This window comes from Leucopleurus acutus, assembly GCF_964270905.1.
Source record: "Leucopleurus acutus genome assembly, chromosome: 4".
Lineage (NCBI taxonomy): Eukaryota > Metazoa > Chordata > Mammalia > Artiodactyla > Delphinidae > Leucopleurus > Leucopleurus acutus.
The window spans coordinates 28,030,177-28,045,628 of NC_139146.1; the positions used below are offsets into that span (position 1 = coordinate 28,030,177).

A 15,452-nucleotide genomic window follows, 5' to 3' on the forward strand; every position below is an offset into this window, starting at 1 on the left:
AACTGATTTGATCCTCAACAACTCTATGAAGTTACCTACAGTACTATCATTATCCCCCATTCTGCAGTTGAGGAAACTAGGGCAGAAAGAGGAAAGTGATTTGCCCAAGGTCACATAGCAATAGAAGTAGTGGGGCAAGAAACAGATTCCATGCAGTTTGGCTTCAAAGTCTGTGCTCTTTTGCTAGTCTGACTCTAGTATAACAAAGTAGAGACATTTCTAGAGTAAACTGTTCTAGATCTAATTCTGAACAGAAAGAAACTGATCAGTAAAGTGAGCATCAAAAATCTTTGAAAAAAAAACATGATTTTGGCAGAAGGAAGAGAGGGAGGACAGAAAAGAAATTTGAATTTGCAAGTGCAGAATCAACACTGCTAATAGAATTAAAATCTAAGAAAAGAGATTATAAGAGAATATCTCTAGACACACCCAATAATTTTGTTTTCTGAGCTTAAAGAATCAGATCCTACAATAATAAAAGAACATTTAAATCTAGGGACTTCCCTGGTGGTCCAGTGGTTAAGACTCCACGCTCTCAATGCAGGGGGCTGGGGTTCGATCCCTGGTCAGGGAACTAGATCTCACATGTTGCAACTAAAGATCCCGCATACCACAACTAAGACCTGGTGCAGCCAAATAAATACATTTTAAAAAAATAAATAAATCTATCACTATTGTCTGTCACTCCCCCAAAATTGCACACTCAACCTAGCAAACTAAATCATCCTTATAGACACAATAAAAATATGAGCTGGAGACTAATATAAGTTTGTGGATTTGTATTTAATTGAATAATATGTCTAAAGGAAGCTGGATTAGACATCATCAGGTTTCTAGAGGGTTCTGTCCTCTACCTAGTCTAGTTTAATAATTCTGTTATAATAATTTGAATAACAAACTTGAAAGTCATGTTATCTAAAAATTTGATTAGCATACAGCAAGGATGACAAATCAGGAATTAAAACACCTGAAAGGCTTTAGATCAAATTGAACAAGATGCTAAAATAAAAATAAATTTAAAATCTAGATTGGGATATAAATACACAATAACAAAAGTATAGGGTTGGGGAAACAGTGTTTAGCTGAGAAGACTTAAGTAAATTAACGCAATCTTTGCTAAAGTTATTCAGTTTCTTTATTGATAAAACAAATGGCTCAACTAGAGTATATCTAAGGTCTATTCCATCTCAAAATTCTATGAAATATTTGATACTGAATATTAAAAAAAATTAAAGTTAAAGTTCCATATTCTGTAACTGATTCTTCCTTTTGGGATTACCTATTTCTTAAAATGAAAATAAAGACTTGGGCCTTATTCAGTGAAATAGCTGAATATTTAAAAAAAAAAAAGTCCACATTTAGCTATAATTTTGAGTACCTGCTATGTGCCACACTATGTACTGGGTGTTTTATATAAATTTTATTTACTCCTCCTAACATTCATGATTTAATTTGTTCAAATATTTATTGACTGTCTATTATGTGCCAAGCTTTTTTAGACCATCAGTATATAACAGTGAATTATCATTCTTCAAAGTAGGTTTATAATTCCCTTTTTATGATGAACTAACTGCAGTTTAGAGAGATTAAGAAACCTATCTAAAGTACTATAGCTGGGAAGATATACCAGGTAAAATTCAAACTCATGTCTGTGTTATGGCTTTTGTACTACCAACAGAACTAACAAATTGCTTATTTATTATGAACCAAAAGTTAATTAAATTTTGGCTTTAGGTTGCTCACAAGCGGGCAGTAATTCCTACAGAGTAAAATGGGCTGGATTACAAAAACCTTAAAATGAGAAACAACATTTATTTTCTAAATCTCAAGAAACACTAAGAACTAAGCAACTTTCAGACTTCCCTGGTGGCACAGTGGTTGAGAATCTGCCTGTCAATACAGGGGACACGGGTTTGATCCCTGGTCCGGGAAGATCCCACATGCTGCCGAGCAACTAAGCCGGTGAACCACAACTACTGAGCCTGCACTCTAGAGCCCGTGTGCCACAGCTACTGAAGCCCGCGCACCTAGAGCCCACGCTCCGCAACAAGAGAAGCCATTGCAATAAGAAGCCCATGCACCGCAACGAAGAGTAGCCCCCACTCGCCGCAACTAGAGAAAAACCCATGCGCAGCAACAAAGACCAATGCAGCCAAAAATAAAAACAATTAAAAAAAAAGAATTCAGAAACTTTCTAAACAATTTACAACAAATGATAAAATATAAGAGTCTAAGAAATTTTTACACTGATTTTTCAAGGCCTTGCATTCATTTCAGTTTAAATAAAGTAAAACACAAAGTAGATTTCTATAAATTAACACATATTAAATAAAAATATTCAGGTAGGGCTTCCCTGGTGGTCCAGTGGTTGAGAATCTGCCTGCTAATGCAGGGGACACGGGTTCGAGCCCTGGTCTGGGATGATCCCACATGCCGTGGAGCAACTAGCCCCGTGAGCCACAATTACTGAGCCTGCGCATCTGGAGCCTGTGCTCTGCAACAAGAGAGGCCGCGATAGTGAGAGGTCGGCGCACCGCGATGAAGAGTGGCCCCCGCTTGCCGCAACTAGAGAAAGCCCTTGCACAGCCAACACAGCCATAAATAAATATATAAAATTAAAAAAAAAAAAAAGGCAAAATTCCTTTAAAAAAATATTCAGGAAAATTGTAAATATAAAATACCTTCTTCATCTTCCCATTCTAGATCTAAAGATGTGCTGTCATCATTTCCACTAGTTGATTTAGTTTTGGTCATTAAATCACAACTGCTTTCTGTATTTGGTGTCAAAACCGTGGCATCTGATGAGAGTCCTAGAATATACACCAAATACAATTAGATGTGGTGAGCTATACTCTTTTACTACAACCATTTATTTTGCAATAATCACCTCTCTTCAAATCATAACATCATAAAAAACAATTATTGAAATCATTACACTGGTAAGTTTCTGTTAGAAATAGTATAAAGGGCTTTTCCTGCTTTCTTATTACTTTTTTTTGCCATATAGCACAGTACACATGCAAATTTAAATGAATTATAAATTTTTAAAATATGATGAACTCTAGGCAGTATTTTTAATAGTCAATTACAAAAGGGGGCAAAAAAAAAGAAAAACTAAACATGATAAATGAAAAGCACCTATATTTTCAAAAGGAACCACTACTATTCTTCCCTATCTGGGGAGCACAGGAGTTCTGACTTTTGAAACTTGGAGAAAAGTTTAATCTTATAATTTGTAGTAAGTAAAATAAATACACTTTTGTGTACCTGCTTCCCTTTTCTGGGAGGAGGAGAGGTGAGAACAGAGTGGAAATGGAAAAAGGAATTCCTGATTCCCTATACATATCTACAGAAATAGCCTGAGGTTTTTCTTTGCTCCAACTCCTTTTATTTATTTTTAAAATTTATATTATTGAAGTATAGTTGATTTACAATGTTGTGTTAATTTCTGCTGTACAGCAAAGTGATTTAGTTAATACATATATATTCTTTTTCATATTCTTTTCCATTATGGTTTATTATGAGACATCGAATATAGTTCCCTGTGCTATACAGTAGGCCCTTGTTGTTTATCCATTCTGTATATAATAGTTTGCATCTGCTAACCCCCAACTCCCAATCAATCCCTTCCCCTTCCCCCCTCCACCGGCAACCATAAGTCTGTTCTCTGTATCTGTGAGTCTGTTCCTGTTTCTCCAACTCCTTTTTAAAAAGGAAAGATAAAATTGTATAATTAAGGACTAGTTAATTGACTTATTTGGGCAACACACATTGAAGGGCAGAAAGTTCTTCTAGAAAAACAGAGCCAGGATCTTCAATTATCTGTTTAACGTGGCATAAAGTAACCTTAAAATGAACGCAGATATTGTAAAAGACTTACTACTACTTCGAAATACTTCATACTGTGACTTTATATTTCTCAAACAAGATTCAAAGTCATCTTCTGGTTCTGAACTGTAATAAAAGTGAAATAATTTTTTTTATATATTCATAGTAGATACAACATAATTCATGCTTAAGTTAAATGATGGCATTTTGGTTTGAAAAGGTCTATTCCATACAAATTCATAATTGCTGTACAATTAGAATAACCTAGTCAAAACAGGTCTTACTTTTCCTAATGCTAGCAATAAACTGAAAAATAATAAGATTTTGGTTAGTCTTGAAGTCAAAATCCAAAGCTTAGCCATAAGTCTAACTTGTAATTTACAATAATGAAGCATGAACAATTTTCTTTGAGTGAGTAGGAAATACTCCTGGAAATGTGACATTGAAATGCATCTTCTAAAAAATGATCACATAGGGACTTCCCTGGCTGTTCAGTGATTAAGACTCCTTGCTCCCAATGCAGGGGGCACAGGTTTGATCCCTGATCGGGGAACTAAGGTCCCACATGCGCCATGGCACAGCCAAAAAAAAAAAAAAGATCACACATAAACTTTATTATAAGAAAAGAGAGGAGCTAAGGAAAACACAAACAACCAAGGCATAAACAATTTATCCAAAGGCATTCAGTGTGCTATTGCATCATATTCTGTATGAAAGATGTGACCACTCTTAAGAATGCAATAAAGTCAATTTAAAATAAATGATGATCATTTTCCAACATAAAGAAAGCAAATGTTCTCAGTATTCTTACAAGTGTCTTCAAGAAGCAATCACTTTTTATGCAACATATACACATGAATATGTATATAAGCATCCAGAGGTGTACTGTGTTCTCTTTGGAAATAATATTTTCTACCACAAAGGGAAGAAGTATATTTCACTATTTACCTTTGATATTCTCCATTGTTTGAAGGATGGTATTGCTGCAAAACTCTCTGTCTTTCTTGCTTTGGAAACATAATGCAACACAAAATCACTCTGTTGTAAAATTATGTTTTTTAACACTATTCATGCAATGCCAGAAAGTGTTATTTTCTAGTTTCGGGGAAAAAAAAACTTTAAAAGTTATTCCATTGAAGTTTTTCTTTCCTTAAATTAATCACTGTTCACTTCTATATCCTCTTATTCATGGGTAGAATTTCTCTCAATTTTTCAGTGTATAATCCTTAAGTGGTCAGACTATTCATACTGTTATTAAAAAATAACTTAAAAAATATATATTGGTATATCTGACTTCCTTATTACACCTAAGAACTTCTAATAACTGGAAAGTAATAGTTAAAACAGTATATGAAGTTCTATTCTGGGTGAAATAAGTAGCAATTAAAAAATCTAAAAGACCTGGCTGGCTTGACTCAGAAATAATAAAAACAGAGGATTTAGAAAACCTGTCAGAGTTATGGCTCTGACAGTTATTACTGTATGTCCCTGGCATGTCCTTTATTTTCTGTTTCTTCATCTGTAAATTACAGATGGCTATAATACTGTCCTAGCAAATTCATAGGGCTACTGTTAAAATCAAATGAATTTGCATGTATCTGTGTATCTTTGTGTCAGCATATGTGTACAGACTGCTATGTGTTCCCATATCAATATTTATTCAAGGAAGAAAAAACTCAGGAACTCAGATTTTGCATATGGAATCATTTTAGTCTTTAAAAGGTAAGCAGCAGAGAATTTATTATAGCAAAAAGAGATGTCTAAATTATAACCAGAAAAATACTTTCCTTTCTTAGTAGAAGGTGAGTTAATTTTTAAACTTTCCCATTACTTAGAAGTTAGTAAAAAATAAAAATAAAAAAGATACTCCCTCACATAATCTAATTAATCTGTTGAAACATCAAAAAGAAAAAAGAGAGAGAGATGAAGAGCATGGGTCCCATAGAAATCACACAGAAAATGATATATGATTTTTTAGTTCATCTAAGTTACAATAATTATGTGACATAATCCTTGTACTACACTTCAGTTAACACTGCAGTAGAGTTCACATAGGCAAAAGATGGAGGAAGATACTAAATACTAAATAGAAAAGTGGCTAAGCAGTGCTTGAATTCTGGCTCTGCCATTTATTAGCTGTAGGATCTTAAGTTACTTAACATCTCTGTCCCTTGGTTTCATCACTTATAAAATGGGGATTAAAAACACTACCTTTCTCCTAGGATTGTTGTGACGATTAAACAAGGTAAAACATGTAAACTAATCAGAACAGTTACTGACACTTAGCCAGGGCTCCATAAATGTCTATTATTAATAGCTGTCTGGCATTATAACAATGCCATGTTTGAATACAGCATGGTAAGATATGATAAATCTGTTGTTTTTTCTGATACTACATCAAAGATTTCCCAAGACCCAAACTCCCAATCTCCCAAAGACACAAATATAAAGATGAGAAATACAGAGTATTCCTATGGGGCAAAATCGCTCAGCTTACCCAATTTTAGGAAGTATAAGAAAGTCTAGCAGTTCAAGAAATTGTTAAAAAAAAAAAACTCACAAAATAAACTAAAAAATGCTGCAGAAATGATATTTAAAGGTTAGTTTTGCAATGTTTCATCTAAGAGTATATTTATTTTTCCAAAAGAATGCTGAATTTTGGAAAAGTATAAAGTTCATTTTTGCGATAAACAAGAATTAGCTTCTGGTAATTTAAAGCTAAACAGCACTCAGTAGCAAGCATATAATTTGATGTTATTTCTAGCTGTTAAAGACCAACTAATTTCCCTTTAAAATTCCTAAGAGTATAGGAATAAATACATTTGTTGTTGAACAAGAAGCCCTTGATTCTAGGGGGAAAAAGTCCCAACTAAGATTTGTCAAAGAAAATCAGGAGAAAAGCAGCCCTAATATATGTCGGGGTCTTTTCCCCTCACCTCCAAGAGCTTTTGCTGCTTTGCTGCCCTGGCTGCTTCACGCTGTGCAGCGTATAAAGCTTCTTCTTCTAGTCTTAACTTCTCTTCTTGTAAGGCTAACTGTACATGAACAAAACAATAAGGATTAACAAAAATCAGAACCTGTCTAACTGCTCTAAAAATAAAATGCTTCTATTTATAAAATAAAAAATAAATTATTAAAAAAATAACTGAGCTCTACAAAGCATAATAGAATTAAATTTCTGCGATTTCTCATTTCTCTTTTTACAAAATAATTCAAATGATATCAAACATGTTACAGAATTCTTTAGAAGTTGAATTATAAAGTAGAGCATCTAGTTTGCATAAATACAAAACTGTTTCTTTCCTTAGAATATGCAGTGATCTTCATTCTCAACAATCGTTCCAATGCCGATCGCCCTGATTAGTTTCATGGTTTGGGCCCTCCTTAGTCCAAGGTCTTTAAAACTAAGGTCAATCACATCACTGTCTACCAAAGCGAAGTAAGCTTTCACAAAGTTCATGGTGCATTGATACACATGTCCTGTATTTTATTACCATCAAGTTATTAAAAAATTACTTCCAAATTTAAGTTCCTGCCATTCATAATAGCATACGAACTGCTTTAATGATAATCTACTGCAAGTCAAATCAAATTTAAAAATCAAACACAATATTTTTCTTTAGCCTAATATTAGCATCTATTGTGTAGCTTAAGTTAATGTTGTTGAAATCACTAATTGGTACTAAACAGACTATTTTTAAATGTATAATGGAATATGACGTATTCCATTTAGTTTAGTGAATGCAAAACTATAATTACAGGCCACCTCTGTAAACATATTAAAGTAAATATAACATTTATGATTGTTAGAAGTACTTGGTTCACTTACTAAGAATAAATAAATCCAAGACAAAAAGATTTTAAAAAATAAACCACTTATTGTGAAACAGAGTAATTTTTAAAGTTAGTTTTAAACACAAAGGTGCATGTATCTTGCCAGAGTCCCTACTTGTGAATTCAGAAATTATTTTCAGAAGAATGTATTCTCTTCACTTATTGGCAGCATATGATTTCTGATAAATTGTGCCAAACTAAACCAAATTATTATAGGCTGGAATAATTTTTTAACTTTTAACTCATTTTCACCTCTATGTATCTAAATTTAGGTTCACATGCAATATATTATTTAATGACATCTTTCCCATATAAACAGAGACTTTATGATAATATATACTTAAGCAACATAAGACTATTTACCTCTTTTTGGATTTTCATATCAAGATCTTTCTGTTTTTCAACAATAGAATCATAATGCTTTTCTCTTAGGTCAACAATTTCTTCCTCAGTAAGAGGCCTACAGAGAAAAATAAGGCAGAAAAAGAAAGAAAAGGAAAAAAAAGTGCTGATGAGTCCAAGTTAAATAAAATACTCATAAAATCAGTGAAATTATGAAATTTTACTGTCAAAAATGTATTAAAGCAATTTGATGCTATGATTTCAATTGTTAGAGTAAAAAATCATACATTCTAATACTTGTTATAATTTGGTATATAAGATGATATACTATCAGAGTACCGTTTTTTAGCCCTAAAATCAACTTTAAAGAAATGTGGACTCCCTTTACTTTGGCTCTTCAGCCATCTGACTATATCCCAAAATGTTCATCATAAAATATAAACTTCAGTATACTATACTCTGATCTCAGCCCTCATATCATTTTGGAACTCCTAACTCTCATACCCACTGCCCTATTTATCCTGCTCAATCCCTCTAACCACCCCAGGCCCTTGATCCTCCCTTTTCTCTCAGTTTATCGATCCTGATCATCTTCTGGCTTTACTTCACTTACAACCAGTGTGGACTCTGTGGCAAATCTGAAGTACTTTCTTACCCACATACTCGCCTTCCTGCACACCTGTCATTATGCCTTATTCACCCAGATTACTCATTCTCTGACCTTGGATCATTTCCATGATTAGCTCTTTCTGCTGAGAGCTGTGAGAGAAAATCCTACATCTGTTTGGCCCTCTGCCCCTAGCAATAACCCTTTACTTATACATGGCCAACTCCCTCTCACATCCTATGCTAACTACTTCAAAATCTTCAGAAACACACTCCTTAAGTTCTTCATTCAAAGTCTTTTCTCTTAGAAGTCAATTTCACCCCACTCTGAGACATGACGAGCATGTCTCCAACCATCAAATCCCTCAACTTCTTGCCAGTCCTCCTCTCACCTAAGTCTATCCTCCCTACTCTTCCCTCCTTCCTCTAAAGAGGTGGTATTCCTTAATTTGTTCAAGGTCACCTGTCACACTTATACTTGATTCATTCATCACTGATGCTACCCCACACCACCTTCACTCCAGAGAATTCTGTGGGACATTGCTCCATCAATTAGTACCTCTTTTCTTCAGTCTACTCTTTTTGTCTGTTTTCACCTCTCTTCCTTGTGAAGATTGGAAGAAAGGAAGGAAAGAAAGGAAGAAGGAAAAACTTTCATTTGACCTATATCTATCTCTAACTACTGCTCGCTCTCTCCTTCTCATTTCAGCCGAAATGTCTGAAATTAAAAGTTTATTGATAGCACATCTAGCACTTACTATGTGTCAGGTTCTTTTCTATGTGCTTTACATATATTGACTAATTTTAATTCTCAAAACAACCCTGTAAGGTAGATACAGAGATCATACATATGAGGGAAATGAGATGAAGACAGATTATGTCCAAGTAAGTCATATAGTATGTGGCAAAGCTAGAATCTGAACCCAAGTAGTCTAGCTCCTTGCTCCTAACAACTGTGTTTCTCTTCCCTTCTATGTCCTTACTTCCCATTCTCTCATCAACTCATGACAGTCTGCATCTGCTTTCATCGCTCTACTAACTCTAACAAAGGTAATTAATGGCCTCTATGTTGCCAAATATGAGACAGTTTAAGTCCTTATAATATTTCTTCAGTTTCATGTGGCAGTGCTGACCATTCCCTCCATTCCATCTGTCAGTCTGTCTCTACCTCCTCCCTTGGCTTTCTATGCTCTCCTGGTTCTTTTTGCCCACTGCTTCTTGGCTATCTTCTGACTCCTCTTCTAGTGTCTGCCTATTCAGTCTTCAGACCAACTGCTCTCTCTCCATGCTCCAATCACCCCACTTCCTCCCCCTTCCCCAACTTCAGGTCTTGATAATTATCATGGTTATAACCAGCCATGTATAAGGTAATGTCTCCTACTTTTGTTCCTTTAGCCCTAACTTCTGCCTAGGGCTTTTTGTTTGTTTGTTTTTTGAGGTATTACTTATATAAAGTAAAAAACATGATTAGTAAAACAAGTTTTAGAATGTCATAAGGAAGCAAAAGGGGGATAAAGTTTTACAAATTCAAAGAAATGTACTTATCAATATTAATATATTAAATAGCTTTTTAAAACTAAAATATATATAACGACTTACGTTCAGTAGGAAAGCACTTAGGCACTTATGTAGATTAAATTCTTTAATGTTCAAAACAACCTTTTGAGATATTGCCTCAATCTTATAGAAAGAGAAAACCAAGGTCCTGAAATGTAAACTGTTCAATGCCTCAAAGCAAGCAAATGACAGAGCCTGGATTTTTAGAGAGCTTCTTATAGTTCACATAGAAGTCGTTTGTTTTATTAAAAAAAAAAAAAAAAAAAAAAGCCTTACCTATGATTGCTTCCTGGGCTTTCCCCCTGTGCAAGAATTAATTAAACAATTATACAAATTTCACTAGCTGAATTCTATTTAAGGCAAGCCAATAAAATTTTTATTTAATCAAAATATTTTCTGCTTATCTATTTTACCTTGGTAATAAATTTCATTATTAAAAGTGTTTTAAACAAAAAGCTTTAACATTTTACTATTTCTCAAAGGCAAAATTTAGTTTATTATCTATCTTAATTATATAGCAACCAATTGTTGGACATTTCTTAATTTTTTATAACAAATATTTACTCTACACCAAATGACCTTCTGGGTTCAAGATGGTACTAGACAACATATTCTCTATGTTCTCATCATTTACAATTGATCTTCATTATTCGCAGATTCCAGATTTGAAAATTCACCAATGAGTTAAAATTTATTTGCAACATCAAAACCGATGCTCCCCTCACTCTTATGGTCATTCATGGGCATACACAGAGCAGCAAAAAATCTGGTTGCCTGACATACACATTCCCAGTTGAAGTAGAAGATGATGCTCTGCCTTCCTGTTTCAGCACTCTTACTGTGCCCTCTTTGCAGCCTATGCAGTGTCACTTTTTGCATTTTTGTTCCTGATTTTGCTGTTTAAAATGACGCCCATGTGTAGTGCTGAAGTGCTGTCTATTGTTCCTAATCATAAGAAGGTGTGACATGCCTACATGTGCCTACACATACATGTGTTAGATAAGCTTCATTCAGGCATGAATTATTAGCGCTGTTGTTAGTGAGTTCAAAGTTAATGAATCAATAATATACACTAAAATAAGGTGTCAAACAGAAACATAAAACAAGGTTATATATTGATCAGTTGATGAAAATGTTGTGATCAGAAGCCTGTAGGAAGCTAATTCTGTTATTTCCCCTAGGAGTAATGTTCCAGTATCCACTAATTCAGTATTCACGGCAACTTCATAGAATGTAACTACCACAGATAACGAGACTGCTTTTGTTCTTTCCTGGGATTCTGAAATTACCTACAGTTTTTTCCTCCAAAGCAAACTGTAACTACTTTCAAGACTGATTTGGATTTATGCATTTCTTACACATTTGTGCTATTCACATCTCACAATTAAAATACATGACTAAGTAACAGCAGAAATAAAATTTCAAATGGTCCAAATTAACTTAGGAAAAAGCACTACAAAGCAGGATGTGACGTTCAACTAAACCAAACACTAACTATGACATGAGAGAGGAAAAGACTGGTTAGCAAAACAAACAAACAAACAAACTCAAACCAAACAAAACGCACCTTAGGAAAACACTTGGAATCACACATTCTTTTAAAGAGCTGTATGATGGGGGGATGAACTATATTGAAGGTTAACAGAAATCTTACATTTAGTACTTGTCAGAAACTTTAAAAATATGTTAAGTGTTTGTTTAAAAAAATACACAAAATTAATGTTACTTCTGAAAAGGGAAAGAAACGAGATTCTATGAAACACTAAAATATTTGGGAGAAATTTTACTGGGAAACAAAAGGCTAAGACAGGTCCTCAAATATATTCTACCAGATAATAATAAATATGTATTACTATTTTAAAAACAGATTTATACTCAAATTAATTTGGGAAATGCTAAATTGGACAAGTTTAAATAATTTTCTTTAACAGTTCTTTAACAATTTTTCTAATAGTTCTTCCCAGAACCTTTAATATGCCAATTTACACTCTGAGACTAGTATTCTATACACACTCTAGGACATGCTGGGCTACAGAATAATTTAAATTTGGTTTAATACATTTTTCTCTTTCCTTAGAAAACAAAAATGATGAAGAAAAAAAAAACTTGCAATGCTCTTCTAGTCAAATATACTTTAGAGATGTGGAAAGTAGGCCCAAGGCAGGTTAAATAATTTACACCAACTCATATAATTAGTTTAGCAAAGTTGGAAAGTAACACACAAACTAAAACTCTTCTAACTATACCAGTGCATAAGAAATGTATACCATATTTCACTAATTTTAAAATGTTTTTTTTTTTTCATTTTAACATTTCTGTACTTGGGATGCATCTTAAAATTGATTTTTAGATGAGGTGAAATACAAAAATCAACAAAAAGAATAACTTATAAAAAAGATAATGGCTAAAGTCAGAAAGTGATTGCAGAACAAACATGTATAAATTCTACCCTCAGAAATCTATAAAAACTATGGTCAAACAATGGGTCTACTCTGGATTGCTGAGGAATTTTACCTTAGGTAAGATGGCAAGATGTTAGAAATATCTTTTTTTAAAGTTTCTCAAGTTCTACAGAATACTTTAAAAACCTGTTTTATGTATATGTATACATATACACACACACATATAATATATAACTGATGCATGAAACTATAATATATATGTAGTATATATATTATTACATATGTTAAATAATAGAAAATTCTGAATAATTTGCTAATATAAATTAGTAAAAGAAGGAAACGATAAGGGACTAAAAAGTAAAAATAACAACTAAGAAGTAAAAATTCTAAAATAAAAGAATATAATAAAAATTAAAAAAATAATTGTCAGAACTTATGAGATGACTAATGAGAACAAATATGAATTTTATACTGCTGTGAAAATACTTACTTCATCACTTTCTACTAGATTCTCAAACTGAAACAACAAGAAAGTGAGTGTTAGGATGAATATTTGTCTAAGGTACATATCTCACAAAAAATTATATGGTAGAGTTGCTCAAAATCAACTTGCTGTTTTGATTCTGCCACACCTCTACTAGGGCAGACCAATGATCTGTCTCTAGAATCACTGGCTACTATAAGCCACTATAATTGATAGAAGTGTACCCTCTCGCTCAGTTGTATAGGGCAGAAAAAAGAAAAAACAAACAAAAAATCCCACCACTTCTTAAGTAGAAATAACAATTCTACTAGAAGAATGGGATCTTAATCTTTTGCAAACTTGTTCTCCCCTATTCATGCTTCCCCCACCACTCCAATTCTCTTCCTATTCACTAGCTATCTAATATTAAAATATAAAAGAGTCCATACTAAATTTAGGTACAGAGCCTTCCCCTTACTTAAAAAAAAGTGTCTCTCCTGCCCTTCCGAAGGTAGTTTTATTCAATCAGATTTACGACTCTACTTACCTCTATAGTTAAGTGCTCACCTCTTGAGCATGTTCTAAAATACTTGGATCTGGGAAGAAAAACAGGAAAACAACTTTAAAAATTACAATCAATCCTAAAACTGAGTTAATATAGTGGCATAAAAACATTTCCTCAAAAGCAACTTTAAATTCTCCAATGTATAGTATCTTATATTTACAAAAAGGGACCACTAAACTTATATAAGAATATAAACACTCCAGATTTTTAAACTTAGTTGTAGATTTAAAAGTGTTTAGTCAACCAATATTTTTCTATTGGTCCTAATATTTACTATACCTGTAATAATAAGTTAATTTACTATATTTACTACATAGAACAGAATACAATTAAATTTAAAATTTTATCTCATTATTTTTACTGTATCAAGAAAAATATCTTGTTAAAGTACTGCTGTGTTAAATAATGTATAAGAACATGTTCCCAATTTTGTTAAACATTTGCAAAACAACAAAAATCTAAAAAAGATATAGGCCAATATGCTAAGAATAGTTATCTCTAGATGGTGGGATATGTGTTTATATAAAGCTTAGGTGCTTTTTATTCTCATCCCATGCCTGCACAAATAAAAGAAAGAAAATGAAAAACAATATACATCACATATACATCTACCAAATAATCCATTACATTAATTTTTCCAACTAGGGTGAAATATTGACTTTAATTTTAATTTCTCCTCACAATGTATACATATATCAAATCACCACAATGTATACTTTAAATGTCTTACAATTTTGTCAGTTATACCTCAATAAAGCTGAAATTTAAAAATTCTAGTTATTATCTTCTGCTCCTACTAGTGAAACTTACATGTAGTCAAATAAGCATCTCCTTTGTTATATCTGCTCCAAAGATATCACCACATTCTATTAACTATATGTCCTCTAACTACTATAGTATGAAAGCTGGTACAGGACAGAGCCCCTCAAGCTCCTTTACTACTGGAAGTACCAGGAAATTTTAAGACTTTCACTTATAATGTGGATCCTGTTATTGCTGCCTAAATTGATGACACAGAAGACCCCCCCATCCTCCCATGGGGATCCAAAATCACACTGTGGGTTCCTAATGTGTCAGGACTCTTGAACAAAAAGCACCCCTTTGAGAGATGGGAAGAATCCTGGGGTTAGGACAGGTCAGAATGCTTTGTATTATGTGTGTATGTGTGCAGAAGTGGCAGATGGGCTCAGTAAAAGAGAATGGTATATTATCATGACTAAGTTTTTATTACCATAAAGAATAAAAAAAGCAATTTTTCCAGTACAATCTTTATTTGCTAACAGATGCAAAGCAGTTTTATTGCCCATTAAGAGATCATTGGTAGAAACGGAACATTTGGTATTGTCATCCCATAGATCTAATAATTCATGGAACATATCCAATATAAATAAAATACCCCAATTCTCTAGGCATCTAGTGCTCCCATTCTTTTATTTTCCCTATTTCTCAAATAAAAACAGAAATGAGTTGAGCCTTCCAGTAGCACTGTGTTCTGGCATTAGGATTCATTCATAAAGTGCTATACGTTCTCCCTCAGCAACCATCACTCTCTTCCCTGAATGAAGAGTTTGTCTCTGATTAATCTATTTCCTCTTCCAGGCTTACTGAATGATATAACTGAATAGTAAAATAAAGTTTAATACCAAGCATCCCAGTATAAGCCATCAGTGTGACTTCACTGCTGAAGCAAAGCCTGAAGCTCAGACTGTCTCAATACAAACCAAGGGAAGTAACTGTTGCACTACACTTCCATTAGACGGCAGAGTACTGTGTTCTGTCCCAATTTTACACAGATATATAGCTAACTTCAGTAGAAGCCCAAGGTGTTGGCTGTTGTAAATCTATCTTTTCTGTC

At 33.4% G+C, this 15,452-nt stretch overlaps 1 protein-coding gene across 2 annotated transcripts in view; it reads right to left on the reverse strand.

The window, feature by feature from the left end:
• AP1AR (adaptor related protein complex 1 associated regulatory protein) overlaps positions 1 to 15,452 on the reverse strand; it is a 31,175-nt gene that overhangs the window by 6,990 nt on the left and 8,733 nt on the right. For both annotated transcript variants that reach the window (XM_082838271.1, XM_082838270.1), the window contains exons 2-9: positions 13,580 to 13,628; positions 13,060 to 13,086; positions 10,444 to 10,469; positions 8,026 to 8,122; positions 6,765 to 6,863; positions 4,777 to 4,835; positions 3,881 to 3,954; positions 2,682 to 2,810 (exon numbers count right to left, since the gene is read on the reverse strand). In XM_082838271.1, coding sequence (XP_082694397.1) covers positions 2,682 to 2,810; positions 3,881 to 3,954; positions 4,777 to 4,835; positions 6,765 to 6,863; positions 8,026 to 8,122; positions 10,444 to 10,469; positions 13,060 to 13,086; positions 13,580 to 13,628 — 560 coding nt within the window. The remainder of the gene's footprint in view (positions 1 to 2,681; positions 2,811 to 3,880; positions 3,955 to 4,776; positions 4,836 to 6,764; positions 6,864 to 8,025; positions 8,123 to 10,443; positions 10,470 to 13,059; positions 13,087 to 13,579; positions 13,629 to 15,452) is intronic.